This window comes from Siphateles boraxobius, unplaced genomic scaffold (assembly GCF_051911475.1).
Source record: "Siphateles boraxobius isolate OS27281-9 unplaced genomic scaffold, OSU_SipBor_1 7, whole genome shotgun sequence".
NCBI classification, from domain to species: Eukaryota; Metazoa; Chordata; class Actinopteri; order Cypriniformes; family Leuciscidae; genus Siphateles; species Siphateles boraxobius.
In genome coordinates this window covers 22,883,316-22,907,270 of record NW_027509197.1, presented here as the reverse complement: position 1 = coordinate 22,907,270, position 23,955 = coordinate 22,883,316, and the positions used below count along the sequence as shown (strand labels likewise).

The 23,955-nt window shown below is 38.9% G+C and overlaps 1 protein-coding gene and 1 long non-coding RNA gene across 2 annotated transcripts in view; one reads left to right on the top strand and one right to left on the bottom strand.

Moving 5' to 3' along the window:
* The window catches only part of ramp1 (receptor activity modifying protein 1), a 33,288-nt gene extending 30,727 nt beyond the window's left edge, over positions 1-2,561 (top strand). The window contains exon 3 of the mRNA XM_077215186.1: positions 1,808-2,561. Within this exon, the coding sequence (XP_077071301.1) occupies positions 1,808-2,063 (256 nt within the window). The 3' untranslated portion in view covers positions 2,064-2,561. The remainder of the gene's footprint in view (positions 1-1,807) is intronic.
* Positions 1-23,955, bottom strand: part of LOC143723180 (uncharacterized) — a 292,525-nt gene that overhangs the window by 265,726 nt on the left and 2,844 nt on the right. The window lies entirely within an intron of this gene.

The window sequence follows — 23,955 nt, the reverse complement described above, 5'->3', positions numbered from 1 at the left end:
AAGACATTTATCACGCACACTCTCACACACAAATATGCAGTAGTGGATTTTATGAATGATTAGGAACAGCACCAGGGAGATTCGTGTGAACTTATGGTTCTTTTCATGTTTCTTACAGACCATGTACAGTCAAGTACAGTCTTGAAATCTTGCAGGTTAATTCATTGATAGTACTTTTATATTTCAGCACATATTAAATTGTTATTAATTTTAAAGTGAAATGTGTAATTTCTGCATCACCGGTGGCACCGCAAAAATGGTTTTAGATAATTTATTTATTTATTTTTATTTAAACCTTTAATTAACCAGGAAAAGACTCATTGAGATTAAAAATCTCAAGAGTGTCCTGGCCAAAACAGGCAGCAGTACTAAACCACATATACAGTACATACAAATATGCAAAAACACTAGAAACATAAAACAACTGACATAGCCAATCTTTCAAACTCATCCAGAATCATAAAAACAAGTTAGGTAAAACATCTGCACCCAGATGTGACTGCCTCCATGTCAATCAACAACCTCTTAAAAGCAACCAATGAGACGAGCTCAGTAAGTTTCAAGGATTTCTGTAAATTGTTCCAAGCAGAGGGAGCCGCAAACTTAAAAGCCTTTTTTCCTAGCTCAGTTCTGACCTTTGGGACAGATAGCAGGAAAAGATTCTGGGAACGAAGATTATAAGTCCCGGTACTGTTTATACTGATATAGGTCAAAAGGTAGGATGGAAGGAGACCTAAAATATCCTTGTAGATGAAGATAAGCCAGTGTTGAAGTCTCCATGTTGATAGTGAGGACCATCCAACACGTTCATACAGTTCACAATGGTGAGTGAGGGCTTTCCTACCAGTGATGAACCTCAGAGATCCATGGTATACAGTGTCCAGTGCATGTAAACTTTGAGATGACGCATGCATATATAAAACATCACCATAGTCAAGTACAGACATAAACGTGGCAGCGACAAAGCCTCTTTCTAGATTTGACTACTTATTAAAAAAAATATCTTCAGTAACCTAATTTAAATATCACAATGACTTTTTGATGACCTCACTGCCGTGTGCAAATAAAGGCAAGTGCAAAACCTTATCAACCAGATGACTTGAATGTTTTCTGTAGGCCAATAAAGTGGTGCCATTTTATCTCAGAGAAAGTTTTCAGTTGTGGCCATTAGTGATGCTTTCGAAACACTGCTTTGTGAAGCTTCAAAACCTTTGCTAATATGGCACATTTTAAAAAAGCTACCTAAATGCCCTAATTGAACTAAGCTAAGGCCTAATTCTGTCTGTGAAAACAGGCCTTAATGTTTAATGGTAGATCTCAGGTTACACTTTCACGAAAACATTTGCACTTTGTGTGTAAAAGGTGTCTTTATCCAAAATTAGGCTGAGTTTTTTGTTGCATTTACACCACATTTTTAACCAGCGCTTCAAAATAGTCAATCATATTGTGAAGCAATTTGTTTAACTGTTTCGGAGTAGCAAAAGCTCAGTTTCTCCTATCACTAGTGGCCACTGCAATGAGCTAAAAATGAATGTAGAACCACTCCAAAAGAGCAATGTTTTGAAAGTAACACAGTGTTTACACTCTCTGGGAAATAAACCTACGAGTGGCTTCCCTTCAGTTGGCTCTGCACTTCTCCTGCCTCCTACGGGGAAAGACATCAACACACAGAGAGAAAGTATTTTAATATAAAAAATGGACATACTTCACATTTAAACCATTTTCTTTTCATCCTGAAACCTTTAAAAGTGCACAACACCATCTTATGCAAACAGTCTACATTAACCTCCTGTTTTCTCTCCTAAAGGTCTTACGGAGAACTAACCAACTGTACGTTCCTGGTGGCTCTGAAGATGAACTGTTTCTGGCCCAACAGAATGGTGGATGAATTCTTCATCCGGGTGCACAGACACTACTTCCATGACTGTTCATTGTCCGGACGACTGCTTCACGATCCACCCAATCGGATCTTGGGGCCTTTTATCGTGGTGCCCATTCTGGTGACGCTACTTATGACTGCTCTAGTGGTGTGGAGGAGTAAACGCAGTGAGGGAATTGTATAAGTCTACAACAGTTAACCAAGAATCTCCACACTGAACAACAGAGAAGGTGATATTTCACAGACTGCGAACATTAAGAAAGACTTGTTTCTGATCAAGTAGTTGTATATCTAAATGCTTATATGAACATGGTCAGTGTGTTATCTACAAACAGATAACATACAAGATGTTTATACGGACAAAAACTTTCAGCACAATTTCTTTTAAGTAGTTTTTAACTAAATGTTTTGTCATGCCAGCATTTTGTCAGTGAAACAGATTTCCAATCTGGATAAAAGTCATTATGATGATGGATAAGTATAACCTTGGATGGATAAACACCAAAGGAAGGACACTGTTATTCCCATGTGTTTGACTGGACACCTCAATGTATTTCACACTCATAGATGTGATTTGTGCTAAATTATGACATTTGTAGCATGACATTCATGATTAAAATTTTGTTGTAATATTTAAAAAATAAAAAAGGGCTACAACCATGATCATGCCAATAACCTTTACTATATTATGGTCCCTCCAATTTTTTTTTACATTGAAATTATATGCATATCACCATCAGATATTTTAGTAAGACACCTAAAAATGCTTTGGCCAAAGTATCGCATGCATCTCTCAAAGTCAAGTCAATCCCACAATGCATTGCAACATCAAAATCGTGCAAGATTTTGGGAAGCTGTGAGAAATTAATTTCATTCAATACTGAAAAATAAAAAGTTTTGGACACAATGAGTTTTTTATATATACAGTATCTGGTGTATGTAATATGTATATGTATATATATATATATATATATACACACAAACACACAATTCCACCATACAAAGACTGCAAAGATTACTTTACTATAGTTCAACACCATCTGGGTTTTTATTTTTAATACCTAATGTCATAAGGGACAATGTGCTACCTCCACTACATTTAATGTTTTAATTTGCTCTAAAGTGTTAGTTCAATTAGGCTTTATGGCAATCTTTGTGAACCCCCAGTAGGGTAACTGGCTAAGGGTCTATATACGTCTATATACTGTAGGCAACAGACAGTCCTGCAGCTCATCATGTTCTGGATCAGAGCAAACTTTCGTACTGACAGTGGCTATCAGATACTATTAGAAGCAGTGAACTGAGAGAATTACTGCATTATTTGGTGTCTCAACACAGGCTTCATGAGGACATGTCAAGGGGAAATATTTTCTTTCTTTAGTGGAGGACAACCCGGCTAAGAAGCTTGCAGCATTTATCAAGGAATAATTAATGTATTAGCACTAAAATGATGTTTTTATTCACATGGTTCTGATAAATGTTTTTTTTTGTTGTTGTTTTTTTTGTTATGTCTGTGTCTCTGGAGCTCTGTGTCCACAGTAAGTGGATTAAAAGCCTGTGGTTTTCACCTGCCTGTGGCAAATTGAACGGTGGCACAGAGACACCAGATGTCTCTAATGTCAGTTGAATCTCAAAGCCTCTGAATTCTCCTGCAGTTATAATCAGTCATTTGCCCTCGACTTTTTAAAAAAAATTTAATCCGGATATTTCCCCTCATTTGGAGGGTTGCTTTGGAGCACATCATATGCAAACAAACAGACACGAGAGAAGTCATGCGGTCATGAGTCACCAGAAGTTAGCCGTTAAATAACAGCAGCAGAAGTTAGCCGTTAAATAACAGCAGGTCGGTTATAGCACAATCACTCAGCTTCTATTTCCTGAATTACTTCGATGTTGTTGCCACATGATGTTAATGTCTCTGCATTTTGTTGATAGAAGGATATTCATGGAGCTTAATTTTTTAACCTCAGAGATGAATAATGAATTCTTGTAAATAACTGCCAGTATCACCAATGCACTGATGTGCCACTATAACACAAATTTTAAAGCACTGCTAGTAGACATAAATCAGTAACCTACCTAAATGGACACAACAACAAACTGTTAGTCATTGTCAATCATTTTGTGATAAAGATCTCAACACTACAATGTAATCTAAATCATGAAAGTAGATTTTAGTTTTTAAAATCATTAAACTCAGCTCTCATTTCAGCTTAGACACAATTTAGACATGACAGCACATTCAATAATCATAATTTCTTTCCTCTCCACCATACTGTCTAAAAAGCACAGCTTTTACAAATCTTTACAGAGCTTAGCTGTGAAGGAATGCAAAGGAAGAAATATATATATTAAAAAAAATGTGTTAACTGATCTGAGATTCTTATTTAAGTGACATCAGATATTAAATTAGTCAATCAGAAATTTCATATAAATCCCCCCCAAAAAACGGTAACACAACATGATCCTATACTTTTATGGATCCAATCCACATGCTTTTCATGTTCGGGGGCCATGTATGCAAATTGTTTAGGCCAGGGCACCACAGGCAAAGTTTTTGTAAATACCTGTAAATCTTTAAATCCGTCAGACAGCAGATGCCTGAATATTCACATACATTGAGCTGGTGAGAATCTCCCAGTCGGGAATTGGCAAGACTGTACAAAAGGCTGTTGTGACATTATGAATGGCATTTACACAACTAACACTTTTTCCAGAGTAAACAATGTGCTGATTTGTTGGTGTTATATCAGGGAAGTTCATCTTTCTTGAGCAACATTCATCTCTTTTATATAATCTGTATGTGGAATCAATAAAAAATTTCAAATGTGCTGTCCCTGGCCTCATATACTTTATTGATTGCTTATGAAGTTCAGAGTATTGAATAAATCTAGTCCTATATCACATTACATAATATGCCATGTCCAATATTTGCCAACATCAGAGATGAATTGACAGAGATTAATGGATGACTACTTGATGCATCAGCTATTTATCACTGTAATAACAGGGAATTAAAAGTATTGTTTAATCCCGTTGATGGAGGGGGAGGAGAATAATGATCTTCTCAATAGGTCCGTTTGAAAGGACATACCTTACCATTATTAGATGATAGGGGAAACGCAACGACACAAGGAATATTTACAGTCGCCTCACTAATGAGACCTGTCACCCATCTCTTGAGCCACACCACAACTAATAGTCATTACAAGGCGACTTATTTTTAGTTACACTCAAAGAGTTACTGTAAGTAATGCTCCAATTAGAGGGCACAGGAAATCTGTAAAGGACAATACAACACTTTTCACTACCTTTTAGACTTTACAAACCACTAACATGCCAATTCACTGTTGTATTGTTTCAGATAAATCAGATGTTTAAATTATTTATTTAAAGCTTAAGTACGTAATTTATACACAGCTAGCTTTGCCAAACTGATTTTCAAACAATTTTACAGAACACTCCCCTCATCTGCTCTGTAATTGGAATGTGTATCCTAAACCCATGGGCGAGAAAGGAGGTACAAGTCTGGTGCTAGCAGGCGCAGTGATTCCAGTTTCAATATAAAGGTTGCTTCTTTGAAGTTTGTTGGATCTCAAAACTAAGCTGGCAGTCCCAAACTCTGCTTCCCAATGCCTTTAGTTGGATGTTAGGCCCAGAGCATTTACTATGAAACAATTAGTGTTCAGAGGTGGCTGCACAGCACAGCTGCCTGGAATAATGGGAAAGGGCTCTGGGTTTATTTAGTGGGTTTACAATAGGATTAATAGGGGTGGCTGGGGACATTTATACAGTAATGTACCACTAGAGAAGAAACTACAACAATGGTCCAAGTTGAATGAATCAATAGGCAATAAGGTACAAGAGGCTGTGCAGTTTTGTCAATATAGCAACCTAGGCTTATTGGAAGAACGTGCTTCTCTCTTCATGGTGCGCGTACCATGAAACAACGAGTCACAATAAAAGAGAGCAAAGAATTTTAATTGGAAGCAAGCTAAAATTTCATGTTTTTATCACAGATTTGCTTTTATGAACAGTATATTTGTTAGGTTTAGAGAAGGGTTTAGTGTGGGTGGTATGTTATTTTCATACGCGATAGAGCATAAACCTTTAAGCACCATTCACCAAAAATTGTAATTACGAACTCCCACAATAGGCCTATGTACAACAACCAACATAAAACGTTGCTAGGTTCACGTACATCTGTTGTGGATAAAATTGAATGCATTTTGTTTTTTGTCGTGAAACGTGCAAGAAGCAATGCAATATTATTTTGCAGAAATGTCGCCGCAGGTGCATTTTTCTAATTAGCCTGGGTTGGAATATAGTCATGGCTAAAGTGTTTGAAAGATATATAAGTCTAAAGAATGAAATACAAAAAGAAAAAAAATACAAAAAAATTGCTAATGTATTTTAGCACAACTGGAAAGCTGTTGACCAAGACCCAAAACGAACTACTCTATATGCTTTTTAAATTCTTTCAAAATTTTTTACAGATCGTTAAAAAAGACAAAAGCAGTAGTCAAATTCCTTTGCCCATTTTCTCATAAAATCATTTCCATTCTCTTAAAATGATTCTGATCACATTCAAACTGCAGTCACAGATCTTCTAAGATGAGAGCTCATTAGCTGCTTTCATCTGTACAATCTTCAATGAGCTATTCCCATTTATTATAAAATGTTTTTTGTCTAAAACCCTGCCTGACAGTAGGGTATTCACTCATTTCGAAGTGGTAGTAATATCCTATCCCAGCATGCCAATGTCATCCTGTAAAGCTCTTTCAATAATGAGATCAAGAAGTTGAAATGATGAGCAGTGAACTTTTCCATTTGCAAGCTGGAAGTAAATTATTTTTAGAGACAGATTTAGAGTCCTAGTTTGTCTTCATTGGACCACTAATAAGAGGGTCTATGCCTTTCATTGGTGTTCCAGTATGTGATATCAAAGCATGTTAATAATGACTGGACTCTCAACTGGTCCACATGAAAGAGTTTCCCCAGATCCTTTTATTGTGTCAGTACTGTCTAGAGTGAAAGCACTGCGCATGTTATTCAGTGTTTTATTCAGGTTGCCTAAATAACTAAAGGAAACCAAGGGAAAGGTATTGCTTTGCCCATTGAAGGGAATATGTGTAACAGGAGAGAGAAATATTTGAGTAGGATGCTATGCTTTGATAACAAGTGACCACATTACGTAATACACATATCCTCTGTAGGAAAAGCAAGGTTTCAGTTCAGTAGGGTATTAAAGAAAGAAGCTGGTTCTAGTCTAAATAGTAAAGCAGACCCCCCTTCTAATTATGACTATTTGACTGGCCATGATGATTTAAGAGAAAGATAGATGTAATGATGTGTAACGTTTTCCAAATGATCAATGTTAGTCATTCACTTTGATATATTTATAGCACAACCTGCATATTCTGAATATGAAACCAAATTTCCTAGTCTAAGTCTAAGTTGTAAACACCAAACGCAAAACATCACTGGATCAATACAGCATTGAACACTCTTCTTGAAAATCCAGATAAACCCAGTTTAAGGTTGTGTTTTGGGCATCATTATGGACTAAAGAAAAGGCCAGCACCAGTGGCGGCCCATCACACCCACAGTGCATAATCCCTACATTTACTATTGTATCACAAATGCAATAAATACTGCCTGCTGTATAAATGATTTCCTTCAATTGGATTTACATCTCAAATTGCTGTTTCATCTGAAAAAAACTACAGAAATACAAAGGTCATTATATATACACTGTATATATATATATATATATATATATATATATATATATATATATATATACAGTATATACATATACACTGAACAAAGTTATAAACGCAACACTTTTGTTTTTGCCCCCATTTTTCATGAGCTGAACTCAAAGGTCTAAGACTTTTTCTATGTACACAAAAGGCCTATTTCTGTCAAATATTGTTCACAAATCTGTCTAAATCTGTGTTAGTGAGCACTTCTCCTTTGCTGAGATAATCCATCCAACTCACAGGTCTGGCATATCAAGATGCTGATTAGACAGCATGATTATTGCACAGGTGTGCCTTAGGGTGGCCACAATAATAGTTCACTCTAAAATGTGCAGTTTTATCACACAGCACAATGCCACAGGTGTTGCAAGTTTTGAGGGAGCATGCAATTGACCTATGGCTAAGCCACGCCCCCTCCACTCACTCGGACAAACAGTCAACATTCGGTGACAGACACTATATTTAGTTATGCTGGAGAGGAGTGAAAAGGCTACATGTTTTGCTGAAAAAAAAGCCACTAAGTTCCCCAGTTGTTTTGGTAGAAAGTTGTCAAAAATGGTGTGCTTTAATATGTAATGGTAATTAATGGTTCATGATCAAATTAAATATGTACAGGTCTAAGTTGCATACGTTTCCAGGACAAGCCTTTTTACCATCTTTACCAAGAGTATGTTACCTCTCCGTTAGTTTGGCGCTACAGTATTTACATGAATCATTCTGCACAACACTGCTAACATTTGTTATCTCGGTTATTCACAGATGCGTTAATGAAGCTAAGTGACATGATGTGCAACGCAGCTAGAAACTAACATCAACGTTTTCTAATGTTACATCAGAGATGTTAAAAATAACGTTTAAATACGTTGTTGATTTAACGTTACAAGAAAAAACATTATAAAAACTAATGAAAACTGACTAACTGCAATGCATTTCAATGGACGTGGAAACAGAGAATGTCCGAGTGTATTGGGAGCTATGCGCACTGTGATTGGCTCATCGCGTTTGGTGGCATGGCTTAGCCATAGGTCAATTGGCATGCTGACTGCAGGAATGTCCACCAGAGCTGTTGCCCGTGAATTGAATGTTCATTTCTCTACCATAAGCCTTCTCCAAAGGAGTTTCAGATAATTTGGCAGTACATCCAACCGGCCTTTAAGATCGTCTGAGACCAGTCACCCGGACAGCTGCTGCAACAATCGGTTTGCATAACCAAAGAATTTCTCCACAAACTGTATGAAACCGTCTGAAATCTGCATGCTCGTCATCCTCATCAGGGTCTCGACCTGACTGCAGCTCGTCGTCGTAACCGACTTGAGTGGGCAAATGCTCACATTCGATGGCGTCTGGAACTAGAACAGAGCAGATCTTCATTTCAGATGAGGGTGAGGTGTTCTCTTCAAGGATGAATCCCGGTTTTCACTGTACAGGGCAGATGGCAGACAGCGTGTATGGCGCCGTGTGGGTGAACGGTTTGCTGATGTCAACGTTGTGGATCAAGTGGCCCATGGTGGCAGTGGGGTTGATGGCATTTTGAATGCACAGAGATACAGTGACGATATCCTGAGGCCCATTGTTGTGCCATTCATTCACAACCATCATCTCATGTTGCAGCATGGCCCCATTTTGCAAGGATCTGTACACAATTCCTGGAAGCTGAAAACATCCCAGTTCTTGCATGGCCAGCATACTCACCGGACATGTCACCCATTGAGCATGTTTGGGATGCTCTCAATCAGCGTATATGAAAGCGTGTGTCAGGTCCTGCCAATATCCAGCAACTTTGCACAGCCATTGAAGAGGAGTGGACCAACATTCCACAGGCCACAATCAACAACCTGATCGACTCTATGCGAAGGAGATGTGTTGCACTGCGGTAGGCAAATGGTGGTCACACCAGATACTGACATTATGTTTTCTAAACCATTACAGAACAATGTGTTCATTGTGGCAGGCAGAGTGCATTATCTTGCTGAAAGAGGTCACTGCTATCTGGCCATAGAATTGCTATGAAGGGGTGTACGTGAATAGCTGGACACAGGGTCACACATTCACACTCCCTCTGCCAGCTGTCTTCATTCCACAGTTCATCCTGGTGCCATGGTGCACACATACACGGCCGTCCATGTGATGTAAAGGAAACTGGGACTCATTGGACCGGATGACCTTCTTCCACTGCTCCATAAATTTACAGTGACAATGATTTTAGTCATACTATACAGATATTTTAAACAGGATCAATCAATTGAGCTTGAAATGCCAGAATGATGATGTCTGAAATTTGCTCATTTTGAAACTTTGAAATATTTACATAGTTCCTGAATAGACAGTGTTTGTATACACCAGTCAGCTCACAAGTTGACCAACCCACCATGATTGTCCAGGTTTTCATGAGGACAAAAGAATATACATACTGCCTGGTTATTAAATAAATTATAATACTATAAATTCTGATTATTATGTTATAATATTTGATGTTTTTTGTCTTTTTCATGTTAACTGCAATAAGTCCTCCTGAAGAGTTTTTAGTTTCTCTCTTCTTGGATTATTTATCTCCTGCATTAATTCTGAAGAGCTCAGCTGAGTCCAATTTTCTGCCCCATTTTCTGTGTTTAACTTGGCTACACAAAAAGGTGTTTGTTTGCATTGAAGTCAAATTGCTTCACAATGCCTCCCACGTGTAAAGTAAGCATGTGGGTTTGTTCACCGATGTAGAACGAGCTCATGCTACCAAGTGCTCTGAATGTGGGTGGCTTTCATGATTTAAAGCAAAGTACACAGACTCAAAGGCTCTTCATCGAGTCAATGCATGTGGAGGAAAACAAGGACAACTGAGTAATTCCCTTGAAAAAGACAATATTCTCAAAAGCATGAGTCAAACAAAACAATGCCTATTCTTTTTTGTTGCTGATGTTTCTATTTAACTTCAACTGAGCAAAAATAGTCTTTCATTTTGAGTGGCCAGGGTGTTTGGGATGCTCAAACTCTTATTTTATCCCAGTTAGTTAAAACGTTACATTATTGACAATGTCATTTTGTCTTTACTCTTATTAATCAACAGGTTTGTAGCGGGCAGGACGAGAGAGACCTGAGAGAACGGCGCGAGGCCGGGGGCATGAGTGATAATGAATGACACCTGTGAGTCGCACCGGTCTCGCATCTCTGACGGAGGAGCGGAAGCATAAAAGGAGGAGCGGCGACACTGAAGATCGAGAGAAGAACAGGCCTGATTTTATGTTGCGTTTTATTTCCCTTTGTCCCTTTCCCTTTGAGTGTCATAAGCTGTTTACATTCACTATTGATCCAAGGCAAGGAATAAACTCGTTTCTTTAAATGAGCCACTTTCTGAAACTGAGACAGAACCCTTTTAATAGAAGAGTATATTAAATCACAACATTGATTAGTGTCATCACATAATACTATACTAGACAAATCAAAAGTATTTAGAGCTGCAATTAAACATTGTTCTTGGCTCTTTGGAATAAACGCTTGTTTTACATTAATGTTTTTACTTACACTTCTCAATCGTTTTTTAGTCAGCTTTCTAGAAAAGAATATGGCATTGTGGTCAGACAATTCAGTCAAGAAATTGTACGTTTTTATTATTATATCTGGTTTGTTAGAGAACACCAGGTCTATCAAAGTTTTAGAACGATTTGTTATTCTAGTGGGATCACTGATCATTTGTGTTAATCCAAAATTATCTGTAATTTCTTTCAGTTTCTTTCTGTCACTTTTGTTGTCCCAATTTACATTTAAGTCTCCCATTAGAATAACCTCATTATTAAAGTCACAACAACTCAGAAGTGCTTTAAATTGATCATAAAAATCTACTTTTGCTGACGGCGGACGATAAAGACATAGAATAGTAAATGACATTTCTGTTGAAAGTGACACTTTAACTCCAACACATTCAATTGATATTTCATTAGGCCAAATTATTTGTGTACATTTTAAAGAGTCCTTCATAGTCCTCCAGGATCTGTCGCTCCTCATGCTTCCGTCTCCATTTCTCTCGCCTCGTCCGTCCATACCCCCCAGGGATCGAGGCCGAGGGACGTGAGAGAACGGCGCGAGGCCGGTGGCGTGAGTGATAATGAATGACACCTCCGAGACGCACCGGTCTGGCATCACTCACGGAGGAGCGGAGGCATAAAAGGAGGAGCGACGACGCTGAAGATCGAGAGAGGAACAGGCCTGATTTTATGTTGTGTTTTATTTGCCTTTTATGTAGCCAGCAGTCGTCTGCGAGGGGCTGCTGGCGGATCCTTTTGTTTTTGTATTTGTTTTATTTTATTATTAAATTGTTTAAATGTTCGCCGGTTCAGGCCTCCTTCTTAGTAGTAGTAGTAGTAGTAACTTTATTTATATAGCACCTTTCACAGATAAAATCACAAAGTGCTTTACATGTAGAAAAATAGCAATTTGAACAGTTAAGAAACATTGTACAAAAAACATAAAACATAATAGTTCTGTCAACTGAAAGCTTGTCTGAATAGAAGTGTCTTCAGCTGTTTTTTAAAATAATCAACACAATCAGCCATACGCAACGACAAGGGCAGGGCATTCCAAGGTTTGGGAGCAACTGCCTGAAAAGAGAGGTCTCCCTGAGTTTTAAGGCGGGTTTTGGGGACCATCAGGAGATTTTGACCTGAGGAACGAAGACTGCAGAAAGAAGAGTAAGGGGTCAACATGTCCGCAATATATTTAGGAGTCTGTCCATGTAGTGCTCTAAAAGTTAAAACTAATATTTTATAATCGATTCTGTATTTTAATGGAAGACAGTGGAGAATAAATAATATCGGAGTAATGTGAGCCCTTCTGTTTGTTTCCTCTCTCCCCTCTCTCGGATCTGTCGCTCCTCATGCTTCCGTCTCCGTTTCTCTCGCCGCCGCCGGGGTATGTAGCGAGCAGGACGATCATTCATTATCACTCACGCCACCGGCCTCGCGCCGTTTTCTCACGTCCCTAGGCCGGTGGCGTGAGTGATAATGAATGACACCTCCGAGACGCACCGGTTTGGCATCTCTCAAGGAGGAGTGGAGGCATAAAAGGGGGAGGTCAAAAAAAAACTTCTGTTTGTTCCTGTTAGTAGCCTGGCCGCTGCGTTTTGCACCAATTGAAGATGGCGTAGAGAAAATGTGTAAAAAGAAATAAAAAGAGAATTACAATAGTCTAACCGTGAAGAAATAAAAGCATGAATGATCAACTCCATGGTAGCTTTGGGCAGTATTGTTCTCAGTTTAGAGATATTTCTTAAATTATAAAAGCAGTTTTGACCAACTGTCCAGAATGACCATCCAGAGACATTGATTGGTCGAACAGAACACCAAGGTTTCTTAGGCTCAACTGGATGGATGAGTCCAAGGAAGTGAGGTGTTATTTAATTTGGGCTAGTTTTTGTTCTGGAGCAATGATCAAAGTTTCAGTCTTTTTTGTATTTAGTTGTAAATAATTATTATATAACAAAATCTTAATGCATGACAGGCATTCCAATAAATCAGTTAATTAACTTAACTCAGACTCTTTGAATGAGCAGTACAACTGAATGTCATCCGCATAAAAGTGATAAGACACATTATTAAAATTACGAATTATATCACCAAGAGGGCTAATATAAAATAAAAACAAAATAGGACCTAAAACCGAACCCTGAGGAACTCCATATGTAAGAGGGGTCATTTCTGACAAAATGTTGTTTACAGACACACAAAAAGATCTATCACTCAAGTAAGAGGTGAACCATTTTAGAACAGAGCCAGAAAACCCCACCTCATTTCCGAGGCGATTTATCAATACTGTATGGTCCAATGTATCAAATGCAGACGATAGGTCAAGTAAAATCAGCACAGTGTATTGTCCGGAATCAGCAGCCATCAAAATATAACTTGATACTTTAAGAAGGGCAGTCTCAGTTGAATGGTATTTACGAAATCCTGACTGATATTTATCAAACAAAAATTTTCCTTCAAGAAATGAAAACAACTGCCAAACCACAACTCTCTCAAGGATTTTAGATAAAAAAGGCAGTTTAGATATAGGCCTGTAGTTAGTTGGTTCAAAAGAATCCAAATTAGGTTTCTTTAGTATGGGGCTGACAACTGCTTGTTTAAAATGGCTAGGCACAGAACCGGTTAAAAGTGAAAGGTTAATCAATCTAACGATATACGGTCCAACTAAGTCAAACACATTAAAAAGCAATGAAGTCGGCAATACATCGAGCGGACTTGAAGATGGTTTCAATTTACTTAATAAACCCTTAATATCCTCTTGAGTGACGGGTGAAAAATTATCCCAAGAGTATGAGGCATCTACACCACAAGATATGATCTCTAGAGATGGGTTTATAGTAGCTCTAATATCTTGCACTTTGTTTACAAAAGCGTCTAAAAACCTGTTACAATCAGTCTTTGAGTGCACAGGCACCAAAGGAGCAAGGGGAGAGACAATCTTAGATATAGTATCAAACAGGACTTTAGGATTTTTCTTATTCAGAGTTACAAGATTAGCAAAATAAGCTGACCTGGCCTGTTTTATCATAGCATTAAGCAATGTGATAAGCTCCTTCGAATGAAGTCTATGCACTTCCAGACTTGTGGATTTCCACAAACGTTCAACTTTACGGCACTTTCTCCAGAAAGACATTATTTCTTCATTCACCCAAGGGCAAGGATTCTTAGGGAATGTGCTTTTACATTTCAGGGAAGCAACATTATTTAAAACAGACAGACAATGATTATTAAAAGACTGAAGAAAAGATTCAGCGTCACTACAATCAATAAAAGAACAAGGGTCAAAAGATTCAGAAAATCTCTCAGCTGTAGTTTGACTAATAATGCGTCTTTGCAGCATCGGTTTACAAGGAAGACAGTCAATATTAGAAGACACATTAAAAAATATGCAACTGTGGTCTGTCACATTAACGTCCATAATACTCAATTGGTCAATGTTCAGGCCTAAAGAAAAAACAAGGTCCAAAGTATGGCCTTTTATATGTGTAGGGCCAGAAACACACTGTTTAAAATGAAAGGATTCAGTGAGTGTTAAGAAAGTCATCAATATGGAAGTTAAAATCCCAGAGTATCAGAACATTTTCAAGTTTGATAATTGAAGATAAAAACTCAGCAAAATCCTCTAAAAACAAACAAGCCGGAGCAGGAGGTCGGTAAATTAAGACACAGTAAAATGAGTCAGTATTTCCAACCTTAGTCATCTGTAGTTCAAAGGAGTCGAAAGAGTCTGAATTCATCAACCTGCAGCAGAAATGGTCCCGGTACACAAGCGCGATTCCGCCTCCTCGCCGCGACACCTGTGGTGTTCCAAACACAGAACAATCTGGAGGACACAGTTCATTGAGATAGGTGTACTCCATTTCTCGCTGCCAAGTCTCAGTTAGGAATATAAAGTCAATATCCTTCTTCCCACAACTTTGAACTAACAAGGTCATATTGTGTTATGTACCTATACTGTATATATTTGATTGTTAATGTACCAGACATTATGCACTGCCTGCCTGCGCTGCTGATAAAGCACGGATACAACAATTTCATTATTTTTGAAGAAAACAAACATAGACTATATTGAATCTCTACAGCCCAGACCAAACTTTAAAATGAGTCTCATTAAAATGCCTTCAGGTGTTAGTCACAGGTCTGGGAGAGGGTAATGAAATACCAGTCCTGTCTTAAAAGGCATCATGTTTTATCGTTGCATATATTCAGTGCCTGGTCAAATAGTGATCCTAACCTCACCCTCTAAAAAATAGAACTCTCAGTTCAACGACAGGGCCATGAGAACAGAGTGAGAGTACTTCATTGTCAAAGAACTCTCGGTTATGAGTTTTTACCCAATACAATTCCTTTGGAGATATAAAAATGTGAGGATTGTTGAGATTAGAAAACGCTGACTTTTCATTCAAGCATTTGGTATTTTAGCAAATGTGAGATTGAAATTATAACGTCTTTGTCACTGATAAGCAGGAGGGAAAACTGACCCAAAAATGTCATCATCATCTCTATCTTGTCTCTAATATCGTCTCAGTTATCATTTTGCTTCACACCTGCATGACTTACTTTCTTCAGCGAAACACAAAATAAGATATTTTGAAGAATGTGTTTTAATTGAATGGACAAACATTAAACATTCTAAAGAATATCTTTTCACAGAAGAAATGTAATGTCATATAGGTTTGGAATAACATGGGGGTTATTCCAAAGTATCCATTTGATCTCTATTGATTCTCATTTCTGTATAGAACACAACATGTCATTTGCAATTTTTCTTTCTAATAGGACTACACTATTGGGACCTGCAGTTGACAAAAAAATCTCAACAGCACTGGCATTAAAGGCATGATATGTAAGTTTCACAGCTAGATGTTGCTTATTCAAAACAATAACAAATGCGTAGCTTGATGACGCCGTGAACAAGCGTGGATTCATGGGAGTATTTGTCTTCATATTTTAAATCAAAAATCATACATATTGTGCTTTTAAATCCACAAAATGATGTAAATAAGTAAATATAAATAAAGCTGTTGCTTAGCTTGAAGGACATCCAGCAGGCCTACACACTCTTGGCCTCATCAAAAATTAAAATGAGAGATGGGTAATTTGGTTGACAGCTCAAGACAAAAAACAGCCTACTGTTTGGCTTACTTGCTCTGCCAGGTCATCAAGATACACATTTGAGCCGCTAGGCTCAGAAACAGGTCTGTGTCTCTCTCGTCTCATCTTTCTCTCAGGCAAAAATCATTTGCAACTTGTGAATGCCTTCAAGAAGGTTTGGAATAAAATCACTAACAAAAATGCCCTATGCCCTCTCCACCCCTGCTTGGCAACAATCCGGGTCCATAGAAAAGAGCAGATCTTCATTTCAGATGAAAATGAATCTAAACACCCAAAACTTCAAACATCCAAATGAATGAGAAGTCATGAATGGGGAAAAACACTAAAATTCTGATGATGTGGACTTATCTGTCAAAGCTAAAGTAAGAACATTAAACACTGGTCTAGAACTGCTCTTTCATAACAGCATTTGTGATAATGTCGAGAGAGTTGTTGGCTCTGAACTTTGACTGTGATCATAATCTATTCTTAGCTCTGAGTGCAGTAGGGATGAGCAATAGGCAGTTTTATTTAGAAATTTGAGAGCGACTGAATGAGGTCCTCAGTTTTGAAGGTTGATGCAGGTGAAGCTGCTGTGAATATGAGTCATTCGTTGGTTTTGTTAATGTAATGCAGTAACAATGGTTTTCACTGCCCCTGTTCTCCCTTCAAAATTTATTTTGCAAAAAGAAAGAGATAATGTAATATGAATATTTGCTAGTGATTTTTTATATTCCAAACATTATGTGAATATCAATATGGGTATATTTGCATTTACACATTTGGTTAATGTGGCATAGACGATTGATTTTAATTTCTAATTTTCTTTAAAAAAATCAATAATTTTAAATGCTTTAATATCATTTTGAAACATAATTTATGCAATACAACATTATAATGTACAGTTTAAAAAATATAATAGTTTAAAGATTAGCGTACGAAACATTTATTAGTGCTATTAAATTATTCAGTGTATTTAAAGATTAACTTTAAATGCTGGCAAATCTAAATGTAAAAAAAAATAGAGTACATGAGAATGCATAATATACATGATATATCGGATAATATATGTGACCCTGGACCACAAAACCAGTCTCATGGGTCAATTTTTTGAAATTGAGATTTATACATCGTCTGAAAGCTGAATAAATAAGCTTTCCATCGATGTATGGTTTGGTAGGATAGGGCAATATTTGTGCGAGATACAACTATTGAAAATCTGAAAAATGAGGGTGCAATAAAACGAAACATTGAGAAAATCGCCTTTAAAGTTGTCCATTTATGTTCACGATTGTGCTGCATTCACTTACAAAAATAATGTTTTTATATATTTACGGTAGGAAATTTACTAAATATCTTCATGGAACATGATCTTTACTTAATAGCCTAATGATTTTTGGCATGAAAGAAAAATCGATAATTTTGACCCATACAATGTATTGTAGGCTATTGCCACCAATATACCCGTGCTACTTGTGACTAGTTTTGTAATCCAGGGTCACATATATAAAATATAGAAACATCGATCAATAAAATAATATGATACCAATATATTGTTCATGCCAAATATAAAGTTACATTGTGAGATATTTAGTCAAAATTGCATTACATTACATTTTCTGAGCCTCATTCCCCATCTTTTGAGTTCCACAGAAAGAGGAAAATCATACAGACTTGAAACAACATGAGAGGAAGTTAAAGAAGACAGTATTTTCATGTTTGATTGAACTATTCCTTTAAGACTATTCCTTTAAGCTATTACTGATAAGACAAGGACTCTTAAGCGAGAGTGAGTCCAGGGGGAGATGAGGCTGTGGATGAAGGAAGCTGTGCATGAACTTATGTGGCACCCTTGGAGACTGGTACAGTGTGAAGGGATGTGATTAAGAAGTCAGTGAAGAGCTCAAAGCATTAAGAAGACATGCCAGTTACACTTCAGACAGAGATGATCATTTGGCTTCTCTTCGGTGAATAGAGTTCAGGCTTTGAGGACACATTCAGCGGTCTGAAAGCTCAAGCTGATAACAATGTGGAATGGCATCAAAGTGCATTGGTGCTCACAGACTGGAATTTTTAAGGATCTAGTTTTCTAATAATTTAATACATTCAATACAATATAAGTACAAATAAGTTCTATAAAAAAGTAGATGGTTCCAAACCAATGTGATTTCATCCAAGGTACACAAAAGTAGGTGCATGAGGGTATTTGCATGAGTAATTTGTTACATTTGCTATATTAAATACATTTAAAATAAAAATATAAATAAAAATCTGTCAAAACTTGAGATATAGTGTGCTGTCTATTTTATGCACACATGCTCTTTGACTATTGATGTTACATTCTTATTACATTCTTCTGAATTGTATAAGACAAAGCCTACGGCAAAACACACACACACACACACACACACACACACACACACACACACACACACACACACACACACACACACACACGCACGCACGCACGCACGCACGCACGCACGCACGCACGCACGCACGCACACCCACACGCACACGCACACTCCAACAAGACATTATAAATAACTATACCTGTTTCAAAGCAGTAAACAGGATTTTTAGAGGAAGAGACGACCAGGTATATGTTAGTCTCCTTTCATTCCCAGGACAGACAGAGCAAAGGCCAGCAATGCTGCTTTACCAGTCACAAACTCAGTATCTTCACTGAATCTATGATGAGAATAACAAGATGTGAAAGGGTAAGAAACTGCTGTCTCTTTTATAGTAAGACATGTTAGGGGTGTTTTTTGCCCAGTCTATATAAAGCATTGATACATGAGGTCAAAACACCCAGTCTTTTCATTAGTTCCCAAGCTGCACCCTGGGACAGATGAAACCTTGTGCTGTGCCGCACCTCTGGCTGAAACTAAAACACCCTTCGCACCATTATGTTACGTAAAAGTGTGCATCTTGTGCTGCAAAAACACATAAAAAACTTAAATTATAGAAAATGGAAAAATCTAAAATGCATTAATTGATTACTTTGAGGAATAATTGACCACCCTCAAATGATTTGGTGAAAAATAAGAACAAAAAGAGATGCCTTTGGGATGATGACTGTCAAATCAATCAAAATGATCATACATGTATATTCATATGTTTTGTGTGCCATTCTCTTCTAAAGCAATGCGAGAAATGTGTGCTTAACTTAAACTATTATAAGACACAAAGTCTTCTCTTTTTTTGTCATTCTTAAAAGAATCCTTATTCGAGAAGCAAAACCTAATAAGTCAGACATCTAATAAAATTTTGTGAAGTTTAAGCTAAACAACAACAAAAAACTAAGTATGAAAAATAATTTAATATATATACAAAAGATTTTCATACCCCATTGGCAAAAGTTTTTTTTTTTTTTTGTGGCAAATTAGCTCAAAAGGGAAATATGAATAGTTAATCATACATTTTTATAATAAGTTGGATGGAGAAGCATAGGTTACTGTAAAGCTATGTCTTAGTTGGTGCTTATCTTGGCGAAAGCCGAGCACAAATCAGCATGAAGTTTTAACATCTACTCTCGTGTAATGGAAATCATGAAGATCTGGATACGTCCAGTGACTGCAGTGAATAGTGCTGCTGGCAACAAGGGAAAGACCTTGTGACAGCCTGGAGAGACAGCTGACAGGAGGAAAGAGACCCCAATGGGGCTGGTAAGGGTTAGTTACCCTTGTCGGCAGTATCCAGCTCTGTGTTTACAGGATGCTGGAGACACCCACCCAAGGCTTCTGAGAAATTAAAGAGAAAAATACCCCTAGAGTCTGCGAGAGCAGGGGCGGAAGATGACTCAATGTTGGACAACATGGTTAACGACGTTGGAATGTAAAAGGGATATGAGTATGGAGAGTACTTCACAAAAGACTAGTTCAGGTTCTGCAGTTAGAAAAGTCATTGAACTCCAAGCTTGTGTCTGTGGCTGGAGAAAGGCGATAACGGTCAGGGGGTTGAAGATTCATCAAGGGAAAATGAAATGCTTGAGGGAGAAGGGACAAGGGCCTCAAATTGATCAGTACTTCTTACGAAGTCAGACAAGTCAGTCGAATGAAATCCAGCGACAGGAAGCAAACCACAGTTTGCAGGATATCAGTACCCCTGTCATAGAGGAGATGAGGGTTTGCACAGTTAGTGATGAACACATTGATACTTAGAAAAGAAAAGAACCTCAACGGGCATAGGCCTGGAGTTAGATGGCCAAGAGCTTGTGAGAAAACTGCATGGGACACGGTAAACACAGATCTATGCTTTGCATTGGAAAGATTAACTGGTACAGTTGAAAAGAAGCTGGATAAATTTGGGGACATCATTTACGTATATGGAAGTGAGAGGTTTGGTGTGGAAAAAAGGAAGGAAAAAGTACAAACTAGTCCTGCTGTATCTAGACGTCAGCAGAAAATTGAAGGGTTAGTTAGAGAAAGGAGACAGCTGAGGAAGCAATGGAAAAAAGCAGAACAAAGTCAGAAGGAGGGACTCATTCTCTTAAAAAGGGCCATAAAAGATAAGCTTGCAACATTACGCAGAGCTGAGCGCCCATGGAAACGCTACAAAAAGGAGGAGCGTGCGAGGGCTAATTTCTATAAAGACCCATTCAAATTCGTAAAGAAGTTATTCACCAGTGAGAAGAATGGCACTTTAAAAGCATCTAGGGTTGAGCTAGAGAGATATTTGGAGGAAACGCATACAGATGCAAAAAGGCATGAGCCTATGTCAATTCCGTCAGATATCCCACCTGTCAATCCACTAGAATACCAAATGGAGGTCTGTGCACCTAAGTGGAAAGAGATAGAGCAGGTTGTGAGAAAGGCAAGGGCTTCATCATCTCCAGGGCCTAATGGAGTTCCGTACAGAGTGTACAAGAGTGCTTCAGGAGTTCTATGAATTCTGAGGAAATTGATAAAAGTGGCATGGGAAAAGCAGGTTGTACCTAGAGCATGGCGCCGAGCAGGTGGAGTCTTTATACCTTAAGAAAAAGATCCTACAAGCATCAGTCAGTTTCGTCCTATTTCATATTAAACGTCGAAGGTAAGATTTTCTTCTGCATTATTGCGCAGAGATTGTCAACCTACCTATTAAAGAATGGCTTCATTGACACTTCAGTTCAAAAAGCGGGCATTCCAGGGTTCTCAGGATGCTTAGAACACAACAATGTTATCTGGCAGCGAATTCAATCAGCTAAAAAGGAGAGGAAGGAGCTCCATGTGACATTCCTGGATTTGGCTAATGCATATGGTTCAGTGCCACATGAGCTTCTTTGGGCAGCATTTGATTTTTTTTAGAGTACCAATGTCAATAACAAATTTAGTGAAAGCCTATTTTGGAGATATGCAATTTAGTTTCTCAACTCCAAAATTCAGCACCGCATGGCAATGCTTAGAGGTTGGAATAATGGCAGGATGCACCATTTCTCCACTGGCTTTTACCATGGCAATGGAAGTAATCATCCGCGCATCAAGATGGGTAGTAGGAGGAGAGCGCTTGGCTTCTGGGATGCGACTACCACCAATCAGAGCATACATGGATGACATGACAACCATGACTACAACAGTAGCCTGCACTAATCGGTTATTGGGGAAGTTAACAGATAATATCGAATGGGCACGAATGCAATTTAAGCCCCCTAAATCAAGGAGCATCTCGATAGTTAAAGGAAAGGTAGTAGATAAAACATTCTTCATTAATGGTGAGGCAATACCAACAGTTTCTGAGAAGCCAGTGAAGAGTCTTGGGAGATGGTACGATGGGGATCTAAAGGACAAAGTTCGAGTGGGAGAAGTTGGACGACAAGTGGTGGAAGGGTTGAAGAGTATAAACAGCTATGCTCAACCAGGCAAACTAAAACTCTGGTGCTTTCAGTTTGGTCTACTGTCAAGGTTGCTGTGGCCACTGACTGTGTACGAGGTTTATTTGACAACGGTGGATAAGCTGGAAGCGTTAATAAGTTCATACATCGGGAAATGGTTGGGAGTTCCACGCTGCCTCAGCAGAGTGGGACTTTATAGTAAAGGAGTATTGCAGCTGCCAGTCTCTGCTTTAACCGAGGAGTTTAAGTGTGCCAAGGTCAGACAGGAAATGACTTTAGCAGAGTCACACGACAAATGTGTAAGGGAGGCAGCCCCTGTGGTAAAAACTGGTAGAAAGTGGTCAGCAAAGAGATCTGTAGTAGAGGCAAAGGCTGACCTTCAAATTGGGGATATCGTGGGACAGGTACAGCATAGAAGAGGGGGTTTTGGGCTCAGTTTAGCTCCTCCTAAATGGCACAAGGCAGGCCCAGCTCAAAGAAGGAAGCTGGTAGTCAACGAGGTGCGTAAGCAGGAGGAGAGGATGAGATGTATAAAGGCCATTTCCCAGGCCAAGCAGGGAGAGTGGATGAGATGGGAGAGTGTGGAACAACGCAAAATGGGCTGGCAAGACCTTTGGTCAATGGAAGAGAGTAGGATCAGTTTCCTTATTAGGTCAACATATGATGTTCTCCCATCACCGCAGAACCTAAACCTCTGGGTAGGAGAGAGTTTCCTCATGTCCTTTGTGTTCATCACCTGCCACATTAAGGCACATTTTGACAGGATGTAAGGTTTACTTGGCGCCATGACCAAGTATTGCGATGTTTGGCTTTAGCATTGGAAGGCAAGCGTAGTATGACCAATAAGTTGTCGCCTGTTCTAGCAAAACATTTTTGTGTTGTTGCCCAGGCGAGCAACCACCAAGAAAAGGTGCTAACACCAATTCTTGCCCAGGACAACTGGAAGCTGCTAGGGACTGGAAGATGCTTGCTGATCTTGATCAACGGATTATTTTTCCACCTGAGATTGCCACCACTTACCTACGACCAGATATTGTTTTGTGGTCTGGATCAGCACGCATTGTTCAACTGATAGAGTTAACAGTGCCATGGGAGGATGCGGTAGATGAGGCATATGAGAGGAAGAAACTGCGGTATGCTCATCTGGCCACTGAAGCAGAACAGCGAGGATGGAGAGTCCAGGTTTATCCAGTGGAAGTGGGTTGTCGAGGTTTTGTGGCACACTCTACAACCCGGTTCCTCAGAGACGTCGGATTCAGTGGCCAAGAGTTGCGTCGCACAGTAAAGAACTTATCTGAAGCAGCAGAAAGGAGCAGCAACTGGCTGTGGTTGAGACGGAAAGATTCTAGCTGGCTGTGTACAGGCCGCCATTCTACGGTTTCGTAGAATTCTTGAAAACTTGAAGAGTCTGTTGGTTTATTTGTATAGGTTGTATAGTATTTACAGTCATTACGTTCCTGTGTATATTGCGTGAATGACGGGTGGTTGGGCAGATATTGTGTTTTGCGGTAGGTGGTATGCCATACGGAACCGTTGCCACTGAAACTGAATATTAACGCACCAGTGGGGCTCGACAGCCTTAGTCAAACGGGTTGGCGCGTATGGTTGGGTTGCGGAGAGATTAAGAGATTGTGGTTAAGTTTCAGCAGCAGGAGGGATGTAGAGGTCAGTAAGTTGGGCTGAGTTGAGTGGGGGACAGAGGGGGGTGACTCTGGGACGCCAGAGTCACTGTCGAGCCCTCTTGAAGTGTCGTGGGCTAGTCGACGAAACACTGAGGATGGAAGGTGCCCACTTGAAGACCCTAGAGATGTCCCTACTCAGCTCAATCCAGACGGTTGTCATGGCGGGGCCGCACTGTGGTTGCAGCCGTTGTGTGTGCTGACGCGTGTTAACACC